The sequence below is a fragment of the Ambystoma mexicanum genome, chromosome 5q (assembly GCF_040938575.1).
Source record: "Ambystoma mexicanum isolate Mex_15411 chromosome 5q, UKY_AmexF1_1, whole genome shotgun sequence".
Lineage (NCBI taxonomy): Eukaryota > Metazoa > Chordata > Amphibia > Caudata > Ambystomatidae > Ambystoma > Ambystoma mexicanum.
The window spans coordinates 700,675,955-700,695,943 of record NC_090933.1 but is presented as its reverse complement, the minus strand read 5'-3'; the positions used below and the strand labels follow the sequence as shown (position 1 = coordinate 700,695,943).

The 19,989-nt window shown below is 41.1% G+C and overlaps 1 protein-coding gene across 1 annotated transcript in view; it reads left to right on the top strand.

Moving 5' to 3' along the window:
- The window catches only part of SLCO5A1 (solute carrier organic anion transporter family member 5A1), a 697,625-nt gene that overhangs the window by 380,206 nt on the left and 297,430 nt on the right, over positions 1–19,989 (top strand). The window contains exon 4 of the mRNA XM_069621164.1: positions 14,808–15,034. Within this exon, the coding sequence (XP_069477265.1) occupies positions 14,808–15,034 (227 nt within the window). The remainder of the gene's footprint in view (positions 1–14,807; positions 15,035–19,989) is intronic.

Below are 19,989 nucleotides of genomic sequence, written 5' to 3'. Positions count from 1 at the left end.
TTGTTGCACGTTGTGTCCAACCAAATATTGAAATCCATTATATGAAGGACTATTTGCAACAGGTCTTGATTAGATATGGTTGAATCAGTGATTACCTTGAAACACTTTGAGTTGTAACTCTGTTTCTAGTAGGTCTATCAGTAAAAGAAGGATGAGCTAAGGCTTTACAGCAAAGTAAGTGATAGGTGCTCCAAGGCATCGTAGCTAAAGCTTTTATTTTGATGAAAGTATTTCCAGTATAGCCATATCATCACCTCTTTCAACCTTTTCTTGAATGTGTACTTGTAGTGCGACAAATACTTTTTTTGAAGAGGGACTTTGCATTGTCAGTAAATCTAGATTAAGTAACACCTGGTATTGATTGATATTGATATCTTATTTGTATCGCGCTCATACACAAGTGTTTCAAAGCGCGACAAGGCAAGGGAGGGGCACAAGGGAGGACAAAAACAATGATCTTACTAGGCCCCGTGACATTGAGAATGCGCAGGTGCAGGACAGAGGGGAGGGGAAAAGTGCAGGGGGGAGGGGAAGAAATGGAAAGTGCTGAGCAAAGGTATAAACAAAAACAACAGTGGTAGTGCAGCCAGCAAGTGGCAAGTGCTAGGATTAAGGCACATACAGGGGGTGTCTGATAATTGCAGAAAAGGGGGGGATGTTGGGTTACAAATACAGACCCAAGTGCAAGGAATTGCCAGGAGGCATTGCGGGTGCGTGGCAGGGTGAGCAAGTACCTGGGCCCGAAGTCAGAGGGTAACCAGGTGCACGATGCAAAAGCAGAACAGATCAGCAGGGCAGACGAGGAGCGAAGGCAGAAGCAAAGAGAAAGGTCTTGAGGTGCTTCCGGAACCAAGAGATGGTTCTCTTCAACTTTCAGAGTTTCAGGGAGGCTGTTCCAGAGGGAGGCCCCAGCCGAAGACAGAGATCTACCCCCAGCTCGTTTCTTTGAGAAGTGACTGACTGTGAGGGAGTTGGAGGAGGAGAAGTGAAGAGCTTGAGAGGGAAGGTATTTACGGAGGTACAGTCAAAGGTATTTTGTAGACAATGCAAAGGCTCTTGAATTTAATACTTGTAGCCACTGGGAGCCAATGGAGAGATTTCAGGGCTGAAGAGATACGATCCCAGGGCTTGAGGCCAAGAACAAGTCTCACAGTCCTGTTGTGGATGGAACCTCATCTCCTTTGGTAGATTCTGCAGGTATATTTAATCATTGGTGAGCAGAATTTGGTAGCATCACTATTGAGCTTGGTTGAAGAGCAGAGGAAAATTGTCATATGGGGAAGGTGAGACAAAGAGTGAACCATCAACATCTAGGTGTCAGTGACATTGATCTTCCTCACAGGATTTGCCAGGGTGGAGATGCTTTCTGACCCTTATGATTGGTTTCTTTAGTGATGGGGGACCACTTGAGAGTGCAATGAATAAATAATTATTATTATGATTGTTATTATGCTTTATACAGGATTCTCTAAGGATCTCTGTGCACTGGGGCCTGGGAATGCACAAACCCACCCCTGGCCACCTGGGTTTCAATATCAGTAACTCCTCTTCTATAACTGTTTGAGGCTTTCGTTTTGAACGGAGAACAGTATCTCGAGAAACTAGATCATGCCTATGTTATCCACAAATCCAAATACTGGGGCTAAACAAATGATGAGTACATATGTTTCATGGTTAGAAATATTTTACGTTAGGGTGAGTGTTATGAAAAATGAATTGAGCATTAAGGGAGGAATGGAAAGAGTGAGCAGGAAGGAGATCAAGAGACACTGAGAGGGAGCAAGATAGGCACAGAGAAATTCAGACCATACTGGTGTAGAAAGTGTGCACGTACCAGTCTGCACTGGCACAGAGTGAGTATAGGTTCAAGACCCCACTAACAGAGGATGAGGTAGAGTGAGTGAGAAAGAGAGAGATAGAGGCAGAGACAGAATGACAGACTACCTTGACAGAGAAAGAGATAAGACAATTCTCAATGACAGATCTCACTGACAGAGAGTGAGCGTGAAAGCATAACACACTGCACTGACAAAGAAAGAGAGAAGGAAGGGAGTGTACTTGACAATGCAACTCTTTTTCACAAAGAGAGCAGGAGATAGAGACACAAAGTGAAACATAGACAGGCAGATAGGGAGACAAAGGAATTGAAGAGCAAGAGAGGGGAGAAGGAGAGAACGACAGAAAGAGAGAAAGAGAAAAAGAGAGAGCGAGAGAGAGAGATAGAGGCAGAGACAGAATCCCAGACTGCATTGACAGAGAAAGAGATAGAGACAGATCTCACTGACAGAGAGTGAGCGTGAAGGCATACAGCACTGACAAAGAGAGAGAGAATGGAGGGAGTGTACTAGACAATACAACTCTTCTTCACAAAGAGAGCAGGAAATAGAGACACACAGTGAAACAGAGAGAGGAGGATAGAGAGACAAAGGAAGTGAAGAGCAAGAGAGGGGAGAAGGAGAGAACGACAGAAAGAGAGAAAGAGAAAAAGAGAGAGCGAGAGAGAGAGATAGAGGCAGAGACAGAATGCCAGGCTGCATTGGCAGAGAAAGAGATGGAGACAGATCTCACTGACACAGAGTGAGCGTGAAAGCATAACACACAGCACTGACAAAGAGACAGAGGATGGAGGGAGCGTACTAGACAATACAACTCTTTTTCACAAAGAGAGCAGGAAATAGAGACACACAGTGAAACAGAGAGAGGCAGATAGAGAGACAAAGGAAGTGAAGAGCAAGAGAGGGGAGAAGGAGAGAATAACAGAAAGAGAGAGAGAAAGAGAAAAAGGGAGAGAGAGAGAGAGAGAGAGAGAGAGAGAGAGAGAGAGAGAGAGAGTGACATCTGTGTATGATACACTGGGTACAGCTTATTATTTTTATTATTAGTAGTAGTGGCGGTAATAGCAGCAGCAGTAAGACTAACACTATTAGAAACAGTATGTTACTTACAAAACAAGGTATTATGAGTGGGTTCCATAAGTGCAATACAAACAATGATTGCTTAACTTATAAAATCTGTATTCATTACAAATGAAAAATGCCTTTTCAGACATTGACTGACAACTTTTTATTAAACTTTCAGTTTTTTTGTAAAAGCTAAATACTTATTTCTGCAGCCAGAAGAATTATGTGCTTGCATATTTTCCTACATGTTGACAGGGCCTGTCTCTTGCCATCATAGCGATTTATTGCAGTCACATATTTCAATATGTCTTGTTTAATTAAGCAGTCTGCAGTATTATGATGTAATGGTATAATTTCAAATGTTAATTTGTGCCCTATGTTGCATTAAAAAGTGTGGACATCAACAACCAGGATGATTTCTACCATGAGGTTTGTGAATGATAGACAATAACAAACGCCAAGTTAGCTATGATGTATCGCAGAACTCTAAACATGCTCTTCTTGGTAGCTAGCCATCTAAATGTTATTTTATGTCCACCTCTGCATTCTTTCCTTACCCTTAGCTGTTCAAATATATCAGGCATTGAGGTCAACCAATGAAACAACGCAAGTCAAAAGGTGGTGTTAACAGGAATTTATTTAGTTTACAGTGGGTTTGGACAAACACCTACAGGAAGTGGGGAAATTATCTAGGAACAATAAGGAATTAATCTGTTGAACAATGCCATGATGGAGCAACACAAAGCGGAGTGAAGACAAAGTGTGACTGCCTGCCTGGCAGTCTTTTCTCTGTGTTACTTGCTTTTTTTTTGCTTCCAAACCCCCCAACATCGGTGGAGCAGAGGCAGAGTGGAGGCACAGTGTGACTGTGTGACCATGTGCGCTGTTGTGAGCAGGGCTACAGTCTCTGCCTGATTAGCAGCCTGTGGTGGTTCTGCTACGGATTGCTACGGATTGCTAGGGATTGCTGTTTTATAGCTTTACATCGCGGCCATCTCTAGGGAGAGCCGAAGAAGAGAAACCGAGACCGACAGTATGAACGCTCTATCAGCTGACGTGAACGAGGACCGCCGCTCATCAGCGTTACGCACAGCAGCTTCAGATCCAGGTACTGATAATCATTACCCCACCCCTGATGTGAATGAGGGGGCTGTCTGTGCAAGCGGCGACAAGCCGGACGTTCCTCAAATTGTTACCATTTTAAGCCAGCTTCCTGAATGGAACCGGGATTTGCACGAACAGCCCATAGCAAACAACTATAAAATGAGTGGTAGCAGTCCCTCGACAGAGAAGGAACAGTGTCAAGATGGCCATTGTTTTACAGACAGGCCATCACCTGCCCTTACTGTGGAAGTTGAAATGACGGCATCCACCAACAGCTCCATACATACGCTGCAACCTGAAACTTTAACTCAGCTGCTCGAGTCAGCTTTAATTTCTATGGTGGACCCTTCTACCTCACCCTTTTCTACATGTGCTGTTTCGGATCAATGGTCATCACACCCTAGAGACCTTGGAACAGAGGGGGCACTCTGTTCCCAGCACAGACTTTCTAGCAATATGGGGACAGGTGATGATAACTGTTCGGGGGCGTCCATCAGGCATATCTAAATGCTGAAACAACTGTAGGTTTTCAGCCAAAGGATTGTACTGATGGCTCGAGCGGGGGTATGTCATCTGGAGTGGTGGTAAGCCCCAATATTTACAAGAATATTAAGCAGCTGGAGGAACGCCAATATGTCTACGAGCCCTTTGTTGTTTCAAGGAAATCTGCATTATCCGCCTCAAGCGGTACTAAAAGAGCAGCAAAAGACATTACACTGTCATGCCATCAGGGGCAATCATCTGCAGCAGCACTATCTGATTCCAGTACTTGGGCTAACGTTTTTGGTGATGGTTCACGTGGATGCCAAAACAAGCTGACAAGACCCACTGCAGTGAAATCTCAAGGCACCATTACACAGCGCAAAGTGGGCGGTCCTGGCAACCCACCAATTACCTTCTCACAAAGGAATATCTGGCAACCTCGAACATTGAATCTGGATGTTGATTTAAAAGGGCACAGGTTCTTTTTCCAGGAATCACCTATAAGATCTGGCTCATTGTCTACTCATTTGGGTTCAATACCAGGGAATAAGACAGGCCATGGTCATTTAAACAAATACAGGCAACATGACATTTCGGACCAACTAATGTTAGAGACCTCCCGAACCGTGGAGACTGAGGATGACTACAGATCTCAAAATGCAGCATCCACCTTAAAGATCAATCAGTTGCACTCTACCAACCATGCCGTAGACGACAGATCGGCGACTTACCCTTAGGAAGGGGATGTTGTCCTAAGGACTAGATGTACCCCTGGTCTTCTAACCAAAAATACCCCAAGCGGGCCAATGCCCACCCTGGACAGTGTACCAGATCTCAGAGTCACAGGAGGCTTGAGTACTGCCTCACATACAGAGAAAACTGTTCAGATAAGTAAAAAAGATCAGTCCACATCCATATGTGGGAATACCATAGGTTTGGCTTCACAATCTACTCAAACGGCTCAAGAACCCAAACCACTGGAACAAACAGAACCTGTGACTAATCAACCACTCAACTCTGATTTTGGGCTGATTTCTACTCTCACTGCTACTCTAGCTCCATTCATGAAGCTCTATGAGCAAATGGGTGAGCAGCTTAAGGATCAGACAACAGTACTTGTGATGTTGCACTCTAAAATGGTGTTTGGAGAGGGCTTTGTGTCAGCTATACAACATAATATGGACAATAGTACCGCCAACGTGTCTATCCTCTGCACACCATTCTGGATCCAATCATTAAAGAAAAGGAGAATCAACGAAGGTCGAGGTGTTTTGACCTGACACAGGTTAATCAAACTGGGTCCTTTTCTACACCTCCTATTTCGAGTAAAGAGATCCAAATTTCTTTACAATCTTCAAAGTGCAAATCGGCAGAGTCTCAAAGGGATCATGAAAAGACCTCTAAACAAGGGCAAACAGCCCACCCCATGGTAGCTAAACAAGGCTCTGCATCTACCCAAACCAAAACTGTACCTGCTAAAAACAGTTCAGCGATGGATGAAATTACTTTACATTTGGAGGTCATTGCACAAACCAAGCCACCACAACCGACGGCCACTGCCCCAGAATCTTCATCCTATAACGGGACACTTTCTGATCTTAATGCTGGTCTCACAAAAAATATATGTGAGATCTTTGCAAAAGCAAAAAGTTCTGGCAAAGATCCGAAGGTTATACAGCATAAACCAGCACGACAAATACAGTTGACTAAAATGATACAAACAAGTGGGGCTGCAGGCAAAAGAGGGATAAAAACAAAAAATAAACCCCAGCCAACAAATAAAAAGTCTAGTTATAACAAAGCCTTTATTATCTAGATCACTTTGCTGAAAGTTGGGGTATCGCAGCAAGGCTCATACCCATTGGTGGACTCTGATCCTCCCTCAAGTAGACAGCCGACCTCTAAAATTTCAGAGGTGTTTGATATTGTGTAATCCAATGAAGACACCAATTGTGTGGAGTTATTAGATCTATCGACTTACTCCATCACGAGCCAAGATGAAGGAGACAAAGTCCTTTCTGAGGTTGATGAACAATCTAATAAATCAGGCTCTCAGGAGAGTGAAGATGAACATGCCGAAGATGACAAACCAGAATGGTCAAACAGACCAGCAGGCCCAAAGATTCCTGAGCACACGGGAAGGCAATAGACTCTAGCTAAATCGGTCTTTAATCCATTGAAGACACAGAAGAAGCAGACGCCAGAGGAATGCCAAAGCCCTGATATGCCAAACATTCCACCGGATTGTAACACCATTTGACCAGAAACACAATTCCACTGCACAAGGGTGAACCCAAAAGTTACTTATTGAATGGTAGAGAAAGATCTAATACCTAAGAAAGATTCTTACGTAATCTCACCCATGAGAATTACCAAACCGCCGAGCCGACAAAAGGGAGCAAATGTCACTCATTCACCAAGGAATCAACAAACTATGAAGACTGATCTAGGATCTGTAGAACCTCAAAACAAATGGATACCTTCACCTTATCTACTCTTAGAAAGAATCGTATACCTGAAAGATGGCTTAATCATTAGACCCCTTCATCACGTGCCAAGTCTGAGCTCTTTGTCATCTTCTGATCTGCTCCTAATAGAATTTGAGGTGCTCAACATTTATTGGAGGAAGCAAATTATCTGTGCCCAATGGGCTTTGATCTTCTCGAACAAGACAAGCCCGATCAACAAGCAGGCGATCAAATTAAATCAAAGCATGAATCGCTGAACCTCACAAACATTGAAGGACCACTAAGAAGAACCACAGTGGCCCGAACAATTGGGGCTCAAAACAACTGAGACCACACAACAAGAAGATGGAAAATAAAACCCTTGAAAACGAAGGCGGTGAACATTGCAAATGGCTGGCTGGGCTCTTGGCTGACAAGATAGGGAAAACCTAATGTCGAGCTGCGTCAGTTCTGAAACAGTTCAAGCTTGTTAGCTGGAATACCAGGGGGTTTTATCACCTTTTTAATAATGTACAATCAGACTTAGTTGAGTATAACTTAATTTTCCGCCAAGAAATATGGTTAAGGGAATCCCCCCTCTTAGTGGGCTACACCACCTATCTCAATGAAGTGGTGAAAGGGAAAAGAGGTCGTCCACAGTCTGGCTTCCTTTTAGCCATCAGCAATTGACTCCAATTTGAATTGTTAGAAGAACATACGCTGCATCCAAACATTCAGCTGGTGGTGGGAAAGATAACAATGGTTAAAGAACTGGGCCAGAAGAACTTTTCACTTATTAACTTATACTGGAACCTGGCCATTCGTGATCTGGAAAGCTTCCATGACCAAGTAGCAGCTATTATCGATGAACAAAAAAAGAAAAATGGAAAGATCCATATGTTATCGTGGGCGGTGACCTAAACTCATACTTGTAAGGATGATTTAGCGACAACAACACCTTCCCGAACAAGAGGTTATCGTTGGAGATCTATGATAGCCTCTAGAGGCCTATTGATCCTAAATGGGAACACAGTGGGTGACATTCCAGGACAAGCAACATGGCATGGAAAGACGAGCCAAAATGATAGATAAAATCTGTGTCTCACGTAACATGATGGTATTGATTGATTCGCTAACGGTCAAGCCTAAAAACATAAGTGAGCACAATTTACTTTCCTTGATGTGGTCAACACTTGAATACATTCCTGGTGCTTCCTACAAGGAGGTGATGGATTTTACACCTGGAATAAATAGATTAAGGATAAGACCAAAGCATATTACATCCCTCCAATGCCAGCTAGAGTCTGAGATCACGCGAAACAATTTCGCCCCAACAGACTCACCCATCAATTATTCATCTCTGCTTAAAGCCTACAGGTTCAAGAGGAGAACGGGGAGGAACCCCCCTATTCGTACATAGCATGTTTTTGACCAGGTTACCTGGGGGCGGGGGACTACTAATCAAGTCAATAAAAGCATTGAAAAATAGCCCAACAGCAGAGATAAATTTAGCGATCCATAAATTAAAGCAAAACTATCGCAACTGGTGATAAATTCATAAAAAACACCTTATGCACATGAATGCAGAAAAGATGCTTATGTATCTAAGATCAAAAAATATAGTGGAAATGTGGGCTGCGATTAATAACTTAGATATACCTCAGAACATTCTGCTAGCAAATCCTATACCAGCATCTCTATGGATCTCCTATTGTTCAAGATATTCTGATCCCAAAGAAGAGCTAAGATTAAGCCCCTGGATTATATCATCCAGCTGGGATGGTTTTAACATTGCCTTAGATTATGTTTATAGGATAATTACAGGTCTGAAAAACTTGAGGGTGGCGGGCCCAGATGGGATGACTAACGTCCACTTGAAAGAGGATCCAACACAATGGTCAATCTTCCTGTTGACTTTATTTAAATGTATTCTGGCCACTCGCCAAGTCCTGTTGTGCTGGAAGAAATCTGTGATTATTCCAATCTACAAAAAGGGGCCTTGTTCTGATCCAATTAATTATCACCCAATAGTGCTCTTGGATACAACAGGGAAGGTGTTTGCAGCGCTATTACTAAATAATCTAGCCAACTGGAGTCTTGAGGCAGGAAAGCGGGATGAATGGCAAGCAGGTTTCATTAAGGGGGTGGGCACCGCCCTCAATGTCTTCATTATCAACACTTTGAAGGCTCACGTAGAAAGAAATAAAAACAAAAATCTCTACCTAGCCTTTATAGACCTCTCTCAGGCTTTTGACACTGTATGCCGAAGAAAGTTGTGGGACAAACTACAGGCCTGGGGGTGTCTGTCTAAAATTCTAGAGTCAATACAAGACCTTTATTCAGAGACATATATTCGCATCAGATTAGATCGAACAGGCCTCCTCACAAAGGAAATCAGTACCAACAAGGGCCTGAAACAAGGTTGCCCATTGGCAACTGAACCTTTTAATTTATATATATCAGATGTGGAGGATGCCTTTTACTGTATCAGATATTTTCCACCTAAAATCAACCAAAACAAAATTGGACGTCTGATATATGCGGATGATGGACCAGACTTCAGTGGAACTCTAGAGGCAGATTGATGCATTACATAAATATGTCACAAACAACAACTTGGAAATAAACCCATCTAAATCCATGATATTGGTCTTTAAAGGTGGCTCTAATTGGTAACATCAAGAAATCATTTAAGTGGCACCTGATGGGGCACAAAATCCCTGTAGTCAAGTCCCTAACATATCTGAGTACATGTCTGAATATAAGCACGAGGGATATAATGAGACTACAGACCTTAAGAGCCAAAGCCAAAAATTCTGATGAGAAAATATTGAGGGTTCTCCTTGGTACCATTAATAATATTTTACCGAATGAAAGTCCTGCCTATCTTGACATTTGGAGCAGAAACCTCGTTTTCATTCGATGGGGAAAATTGGTCTACCCAGAAGTAGTCCAATCCAAGCTATTCAGATGGAGCTGGTCCTTACATCCATGAAAACAATTGTCACCTGGAAAACCCACAACTTCCTTAGGAAATGCTTGGACACTACAAAGACTGGGGGTTTCATGGTACTAAGAGAAGCTCAGCTGAGAAACAATGACCAGACATTGTCAGAATGGCGACTCATTTGTCAATCAATCCTGCTAGACTCGAAAGAATCAGAGCTAACTTTATTCAACAATCCAAATAAAGTTAAAAATAAATTATATATTCAGGATTGGATACAAACTCGGGATGAACGACAATCCAAGTAATTCTACAGGAAACCATTTCGCGAAGCAAGGAGATTAAATTCACTACCTAGATATTTGGAGATGTTTCCAGATTGGCATTTCAGGGGCCAATTTTTGAGGTTCGGTTTAAATCTCTTTCCGACTAGAGAATTCTTAAGTGGACGCAAAGGATACACTCTGGGAACTGAATGCAGATTGTGCCATGACGAATCAACAATAGAATCATTAGAACACTTTAGTTCTGTTCTGTCCAGCCATGGAACAATCCAGATTGCCTCTAATGACCGAGGTGGTCAAGACCTATGGCCCACGAACACATGGGTAGTGGTGGATTGAATTACTCATAGGAACTCATACTCTATTGACTTTAGCTTTGGTGAAACTGCTGGGCTCAATATTTTAGAAGATTGATGAAATATCAGTGAATTAAAATAATTGTTTTTAACTGTATTTGGTAATACATGATTTTATATTGTTTAAGAAATTGTTATTATGTTTTCTAAGAATGGCTAAAGGTTTACTGGTTTAAACCATACAATGCCAATGGAAAAAAAAAATGGGGGTATCTGGGTGCTACATGACCATCCGAATGGTTACTTCTTGCACCATTAAATCTTTAGCTATGCTTACAAATATCTGTCCCTCCAGGGACACCCTTATCTATTAACCAAATTCCAAAAGGTTCAAACCTATTCTTAACTAATCCTTTAGCTTCATTGTTACCTTACACTATGAAAGGAATGTCATTCAAAGGTTGGCCAACAAATGTATTCATAAAACTAAGGTTTCAATGTCCACCTATTTTCTATAAACAATTGAACACAATATATCCAGGGAGTACTTGTGATTCAGAGTTCTCCGTGGTCTTTTCTTCTTCTTTCTCAGAACCTTCCTTTCTCAGGTCTCTCTGCAGCCCCTTGTCCACAGCATAGATATCTGTTTGGCCCATCCATCACCTCTTCTTTACAGATGTAATTGTCTTAGTTCTCAGTTGATTTTCCTACCCCTGGCCTATGTTACTCAACACACAAGCTTCTTAGTTCTCATAGGGCTCTCTATGGTTTCTCAGTACTCAGTGCTCATATGTCTTCCCATGGCCTCTAATACACAGTGCTCAATTCTTATTAGCCTCTCCATGGCCTCTAGTTTCTCAGTAGTCAATGCTCATCAACCTCCCCACAACCTCTCATTTAGACCTCCCCGTGGCCCCTGGTTCACAGCAGACAATTATTGTAGGCCTCTCCATGAATTCTGGTTAACCTAGCTCTAATGACTATTGTGTTCCCTTTCCTGAGGGTACTTTTCAGGCCATATTCTGTCCCTCCAGACATGTGTTCTTCTCCTTAAGCTTCTCGTTGAAATTCCAATTCCTCAGTCCTGTCTTCCCTCCTTATACTTCTATTGTAGAAACCTGCACAAAGTCCCTGATGGTGTGGTCCCTTTCATGCATCTGGCAGAGTTACAGCTGTATGACTCATAATAGGTATACTACCATCTTCCAGTTGGAGGTTATCCTTGTGTATCCAGGGAGCGCTGAGTTGCATTTCTGCTTCCTCCAACCATCCTTGCTCTAATGGTCTTTCCTGGCCTCCTTTATACCCCTGTGGGCGTTTTTGTAAACTACACAAGGAATGGGAGCACAGTATGCACACCAAGTTATAACAAACGTTTCTACAGGGTTAATAGATATTTAGTGAGGTGCAGAGGAGAAAAACACTGCCTTGACACTAGGCAATGGTACAAAACAAGAAAAAGAAAGTGTCCACGGGCTGTGGATCACTCGCGTCCCCTGCACACTCAAGTTATTGCCAGTGGCAATCAATTGTTCAAAATGTTTCTCTAATACTCTTGAGGATCTGTTTCAGTACTCCATTTCTAGTCTGAACTGCTTACAAAGCAAAGAGGAATAACTTAAAGTTGACTCAATCTGCACTTTGGTAATAGTCATTTACACGCTTTCTTAATCTGTAGAGGTAATAATCATGCAGTCACTTGGTTATTGATTTCAGTAGAAAAATACAATTTATTAATACATGCCAGTCTATATTCAGCAATAGTACCAATTGTTGATCATCATATAGTGCCATGTCTTCATTCACGAAATATATACATTTTAGGTACAGTAGTGGCCTAACTACTGTTCGAAATAGCTCAACGCGTTTCGGGAAGTCATTTTCCCTTCTTCAGGAGCAAAAAATTCTATGTTAATAACTTTCAAACTTCATGTTTTCATAATCTGGGTTCTTCCGGACAATCTGTTTCCCTCTAGAGAGAAAATCACAGGGAATACTTTTAGTCTACTGTTCTCCAATTGTAATGTGCGTGAATATTTTGTCATTTTTACATTTTAACAACTCAAATGTGTCTCTACCTTTCATTGGTGCCCCTTCGGTGTGTCTCCGGCTGGAGTAGTCAGTAATCAAGGTGGGTGTCCCCTCTAGTATAGTGATTTGGTCCTACAGGACAAGAGTTCTACAGGAAAGGATATGGGTCCATAATTCTGCTTGTTAAAGTTTTACAAAATGTCTTCAAGGCTAAGTAATTCTCAGTTATTATTATCAGAGTCTTGTATATGTAAAAAAGTGAGTCACTCACCCTTTCATGCGAGTGAGGTCAGAGTATGCAGTGGTCAGACCAGTACCCAAATAGTGGGGGGGAAGTGAGCTTGTCAGAGCAGTCATTACCTGTAGGTAAAAAGCAAAGTTGGGTCAACCCCTGTCCTGTCCACACAATGTGGAAGTTAAATCAAAGGAAATCCTCTAGCCTTTAATATTTTGTTGTGCTTCTTACCTCTCAGTTGCAGATAAGTGTTCCGGGAAGGAGTCCGCGAATGTAATGGAGCGTGGACATCCCGTTGTTATTACCTAGACGCGGCACCGGTGCACGTCAGTGCGATGACGTCAGATGTAAACATCCGACGTCATCACGCGGCGTACTACCAACCGCGCGTCATCACTCCCAATCTCTGTGTACAAACTTTGTACATCCAGAGTTACTAGAATGTCATTACTTTGTAGATTCTGTATGTCACATATAATGTTAAGGAAATGGGTGGTGTCTCGAAGGTAGGTGTTAGTCTTCTGTACTATTGGTTGTAGAACCTGATCTACATAGATTGCCAGTGGGTCAAAAACTCTGTCCGTTCCTGCTACTATTGGTCTTAATGGTAGTTTGGTGAGTTGTTTGTGAATTTTGGGGAGTCCTTAGAATACAGGAGTGATAGGATGAGTTTTGAGCAGATATGTCTTCGTTTTAGGGGTAATTCAGTCATTCTCAAGAGCTTTCTCCAATGTTATTTCAATCATAGTAAGTATTCTTGGAGTAGGATCTTCATCAATGGGTATATAGGTGTCCCTATCGTTCAGAAGTGCGAGACATTGGGTATTGTAAAAGGTGGTATCCATGATTACAATAGCTCCTCCCTTATCTGCAGGTTTAAGAGTCAAGGTGTTGTCCTCCGATAAATCTTTGATGATTTTGCTCTGGTGTTTTCTAATGTTGTATTTCTTTATTATATTGCAGTCAATTCTTTTCAATTGATTCAACATCTGAATCAATTGAAACCAAATTGTCTCTCTGTGGCCTTTGTAAAACTCTTTTCCAACACTGCCCCAGATACCTCTGTCAAGTTTTCATACCATCCCACTCGCTTTCCCTGCCTGATTAATCTAAAAAAGAGTTCCTTAATTTGGTAGAACCCTTCTTCATAACAATATAACAATATTGTTTACAATCTAAAGGTAGGCAGATGCATCTGTCTACTTTAAAATGGTGGCACTGGATATTACAAACATTTACTCAATGAGACATGTGGTCACCAATCTCAGTTGCTTACCTTAGTACAGAAAATGTGGATAAGAAAGGTGTAATCTAGAATACTCACCAACAGGAGCCATCACCTAAAGTTCAGATCCACTGAATATACATATACGGTAGAAGCAGATTGGAAATAAGGGCAATATCTATATACATATTTTATGGATTTACAACTAATTTATGAGAATTGTGTCTAGAGAAACATGATTGACAAGGGATTTGTGATACGATAACAAAGCAATGTGAGGGCGAATTGACAACAAGACACCTTTGATACCACAACACATTTAGGAGAATTGCGCTTAGAGAAATATATGATTCACAAGGGATTTGTGGTAAAATAGCAAACCAATGTGATGAACAATCTCAGAGAATTCTATTTGAAGGAATACATGACACACAGGCGATTTGTGATCTAAGAACAAATTAATTAATGTGACTAGAAATGTGAGAAAACTGTGTTTTGGAAAGCATACCTCCAATAACAAATACTAATACTGATTCAGTAACTAGGAGAAAGAACTTTATTTCAATTGTCAGGTGCAATAATCAACCTTACAACTTCTAGAACCAATTAATGAGCATTGGGCAGGCACACTACTGTGGGTTATTAATTTGAGAGATCATCACCGATTAAATTAGCATATGTCTGAAAATTATACATATGCATTTGAATTTACAGCATGTATGAATCGGTGCCTATTTACCCAAACTAGAGGAGACACAATGTAAAAATTGTCAAACAAAGCATTTTACAGTGCAAATGATATACTTTATTTGCTCAAGTTATTACTAAACTGCAGCTTTTATTTTCTGCTTTTAGGTGGAGTGGGTTTCTACTATGTGCCATTGCAATGCTCCTTGTCATATTCCCAATGTTTAGTTTTCCCAAGAAGCTTCCACCTCGACAGAAGAAGAAGAAAAAGAAAAAAAATAGAAATGCTGATGACGTGTCCAGCGATGATGATGTCATGAAAGAGAAATCAAATCAGCAGCAGCAAGGAGAAGCTGGAGTTGGTCCTTCCATGGGATTTGGAAAAAACTTTAGAGGTACAGTATATTTGTAAAGTAAAGGGCAAGTGTTAAATGAGAACATTATTGAGTTGATCAATAATGTTCAAATGTTGATGCAAAAGAAAAGCAAAACCCCCAAAAACATAATAGTCTGGGAATTTTAGAAACCATTATGTGATTAAAGTGTTTCATTCGGCTATGCCGAAATATGTTTTTCTCTTCAATGGCTCAGTTACCTTTACTAACAGCAAGATTCTATCAACAGGTTATAATGGCAAAGGGTTTTGCCATGACTTTTATTTTCCCTTTAGACAGGCAGTAGTTGAACATTTATAGTCAATTTGAGATCAATAACAATGCATAAAAACATGAATTAAACAAAGCATAAAAGCACGACTATCATATTTGGTAAGACGACATATTGTTAAAAATCTTCCAACATGACCAAACTATTCGGCACTACTGTTCAAGTGCTGACATTGCATAAGACGTTCCTAAGGTCCAACAACTCCCATCCGCCTGGATCTCTTCAAAATATCATTTTTTGAAACAAGATAACAGGCAGGAGTCTAGCGGCATCAATGCTTAATCCCTTTCATTCATAATAATATGAGTTATTTGTATAGAGCTTTTGTAAAAGCACTTTACATATCACCCAACTGAAGTACGTACTCATTTATTGACCTCAGAAGGATGAAAGGCTGAGTTGCCCTTGCCGGGATTCAAACCTATGATCTGCAGATTACACACAGATCACAGTACTGAGCGTTCAATCACCTGAGCTATCTTATGGGCATACTCTAACATACCTCACCAAATGAAAGATTCCTTGCTTTCCTTATGGCTTCTAACACCTACATTGGGCCATTTGCAACCATCATTGAACATTTCACTACAGCATTCCATGTATCTGCAGGTCATATGTCAAAAGCGTGAATAGCAAATGCTGCAGCAGCCCACCTTGATATCACAGACTGCCTTTGACTATAATGGATGATTTACACAAACACTCCCTGAATGGCTAAATGTAGGAAATCATGCTTGACGTTATGTCACAAACTAACACTTTGCTGTTTTAATGTTCAGATAGCCTATCCTGGTGGGCAAAGCCAAGACTCCAGGATGGTCTTTGCTGATCAATTGTCCTACTGACCAAATGTGACATGATCATCCACTGTACACAATACTGTCTCCACCACTTCAGAACAGTCCTGCCATTTATTTTACTGAGGCACAGAAAAGTAATGCATAAAGGACTGTTCTTTTCCCACTTGGACTATTGAAAGGTCATTCATGCAGACCTCAACGAGAATAAAAAACTACCAATTTCAAATGATTCAAATTATAAACTGGCACTGATGCTATGTCCACTTGGAAAAGTACATTACTTTCAAAATGCTGTGTTTGACCAAGAGCACTTACTAGGCTACTCCAAAATATCTATCCATGTGACTACATCAATATGTCACTTCTAGAATACTGATAAATTCCACAGCCATGAAAATGAGGCAGTTTGCTGCCAACAAAGCTCACACAGGAGCAAAGATGTTCTCTTCCAAGCTGGCACTCCATGACCAGAACTGAATACACTAGAGTTGCTAGTACCAGCAGAAAAAGAGGCAGCCCTTAACAACACTATGCGTGACCAAGGACAACCACAAGTCATCATGCATTCCCAAATGTATATAGATCTTACATTACACATATATTCAAATGTGCGCTCCCTAAACAAATTATGTCTAACCGTGCAAAGCGCCTGGATTTAGACTGCAGTTGCTTTGACCATGCCTTACCTTACCTTCTTCCTTCCTCTTTGAACCTCTTTTCCCTGCTTTGATCATGGGATCCACGCTTCCATGTCCACTCACACAACACTAGTGCCTTGAAATGATTGCCACTACTGGTGTTCTATAAATCAGATCAATGCAAAAAAAAAGAATGGCAAGTTCAGAGGTGCTTTTCATCCACTTCTACTCAAACAGACTGTTTCTTAAATAACCTTAGCAGGAGCCAGATATCTACCATCAGGTAGTGTGAATGTGTCTATGTAGGACATATGGGGGATCTATGGTTTTATTGCAGACACGTAGTAACAGGAACCAGGCTGAGACTGTGGATCAGGTAAATTCCTTTATTGAGTGGTCTGACACTTCAGAGGAACAGGGGATTACCAGAAGAAGCAGAGCACTGAACATCCATTGCCCAGGGAGGCTTGGTATAAATGTGCGACTGTCACTGTTGAAATGCCTTGAGAGGCAATACTGACAGGCAGACAGATAGCATCACACCTACGCACATCAAACAATCTAGGTTCCATAGATAGCAAGGATACAGGGAAAACAAAGGAGGCAGGATATAACAGCTAGGCCTTAGTCATACATGTGAAGATTGCCTGTCATTGTCTGCCATTAGATGCATTGCCCTCTCAGCCAAGCTTTGGGAATGTGGTGTTGTGCACTGTATGAGCATTAGAAAAGTGTGGCTACAGCACATTTTCTGGGCAAAGTGAGATAGAGTGGGATTATTGTGGCATTGAGAAGCCTTTTGCATCTTGCTGCCTATACATTGATGGCAGGGAGAGCAACTTCTATTTTTATTGTGATGGTCCATTGCCCATCATTATCTAGGTATTAACGTGGTCCACTGATCCTCACTGTCTATGAGTAAAGAGACATGGAGAAAAACATTTTGCCTTCCAGAGGGAACAAAGCAAGGAAATGTGCTCAATGTAAAGGCACAGAACAAGTCTGTTTCCTGCTCCAGCAAAACAGAGCACACCTTATGTCTATCAATTTCATGATTCTAATTCAATTGATTTGAAGATCCTACCTTGGTAATTGGCCCTGTAATGTAAGTCAGTCAGTCGTACTCAAAATATTTCGTGCTATTACCCCTTGAAAAGTGCAAACTCATATATATTACATCATGAACAAAAACAAATAAAAACAAATTTATCTCATATAAATAATTAAACTGGATGTTTCATGTAACTAGTCTGGTGCCTCGAAACTTTGTCCAAAAAGATGGACAGAACAAAAAATCACTGATTGTATAACCATAGATTGCACTAACAATAAAGCTTCATTCAGAGTTCTAATGCCCTTTGAATCAAGCAAGGGAATCCACCAAATCTTCATCAGGCACCAATACAACAGGCGTAGGAAGACAAACTGGGCACTCCTTTCTTCACACAGAGTATGGAAATTACAAAGATTTGAAAACATTAGGTTCCGCCTTCTAGGAATCAAAGCAAGAGAGAACACATTCAGATTGAATTTTGAATTAAGGATCTCCTGATGAAAACTCTCAATCATATATATGCATGCTTCTGTCCCATTTAAACAATGTATTATATCTTGCAGTTAAGCCATGATTTGTGATTTAAGGCAAGTTACAGCTTATGCTCCGTGCTCTGAATATCATTTTAAACTCAATGAATTCAGTTTTCGAGACATTACAGTTGGGTCACAAAATGGGAAAAGTGAAGATCTGCGAACATTTACCTGACAATACAGAACCACTTCTGTATGGCATCAGGTTAGAGGTGGGGAGGGGGAAAGAGGACACCACGTGAAATTGCGGAGTAGGGGTGGGGTCGGGCTTGTGACCAAGTTTAGAGCTCAAACGTTTTAGAATATTTTGTTTTATTTTTGCATTTCACCACAAATATATACCGGGGGAGACATATCCCTCCCAAATTAATTATTACCCTAACCCAAACCCCTGCATATATTGTTTGTCAAATCCGTAAAAAGAATTCAATCCAATTATTTTTGACCAAATCTTCTGTTATGTGATCTACGTGTATCGTTCAGTGGAACAAGGTTGAACCTTATGGATTTCCAATTTCACAGTGGTAGCTTGGCTGCAAAGATGGTTTGCAAAGCCATTGTGGTACCAACCCGTCTTCTCCGAGTGATTTTGTTGTGATTGACTTGTGACTTGCATTACCCATTCTTAGAAAATGTAATGGGTAGGTAATCACATTCACTGATCTGTTGCAGCTCAGTGCAATTTAACAATATATGCAATTGTACTGTTTTAATGGCATTGCAGACCATGGCCACAGGGTATGATGTCCTTTTGCCGACAGTCATTTTTTCGATGGAAATATTACTGAAAGAATTCCATCGAAAACACTCATTGACATACATATGGAGGGTGGGTAAGAGGTCTAAAGGGGTGGGGAGGGGGGCGCTCTGGGAAAAATAACATAGGAAAATAGAGGATTGGACGGGGACCCACGAAATAAAAAAAACTTTGGATTTTTTCGATAGATTTTTTTTCAGTAAAAAATCCATTGAAAAAATGAGTGTTCATAAAACGACATAGAACCGGCCACAGGTTTCAAGACTTGTTTAAGTAGGTGCAGCTGTTTGTGCAATTCCATCAGCAATTTCATATTATAGCTGTATCATCCGCATTAAATAGAATACTATCAGTTCTATCAACTAAGCAAAGATCATCAGCCTCTAAATTGGCTATACTCCCTGCCAGCTCATTAATAAATAACATGAACAGCAGTGAGGCCAACCCACAGCACTGTCATACCCTTGTTTTGATGCTTACTGGGGCAAATATTTCTCCTCCCCAGCTCCATCTGATTGTCACAAAATGAGTGATATAAAGATAGACTATCGCTTAGCTATGCCAAAACGGATATAAGTTAGACGCGTGAACAGCGAAGGGGCGCATCCATTAATAATGAGTGTGACACTTCTTGAGCAGTGACATGAGCAGTGAGGTTCAGCAAATTGCATTCTGTGGCTAGTAGATGTAGTTTAGCATGGTGTGAGGCAAGCCCAATATACTGTTATACAATGGTGGAGTACTTGGGGAGTACTTATGTGGTCATGCTTTATTCCATTTCTCCCCCACATCACTGTTGACATCACTAATTGCACCATATATGACATCACTGATTACATCAATCATTATGTATGTTAAAATCGTGTTCGGTCACTCTCTTATTAAATATGCTATTTCATTAT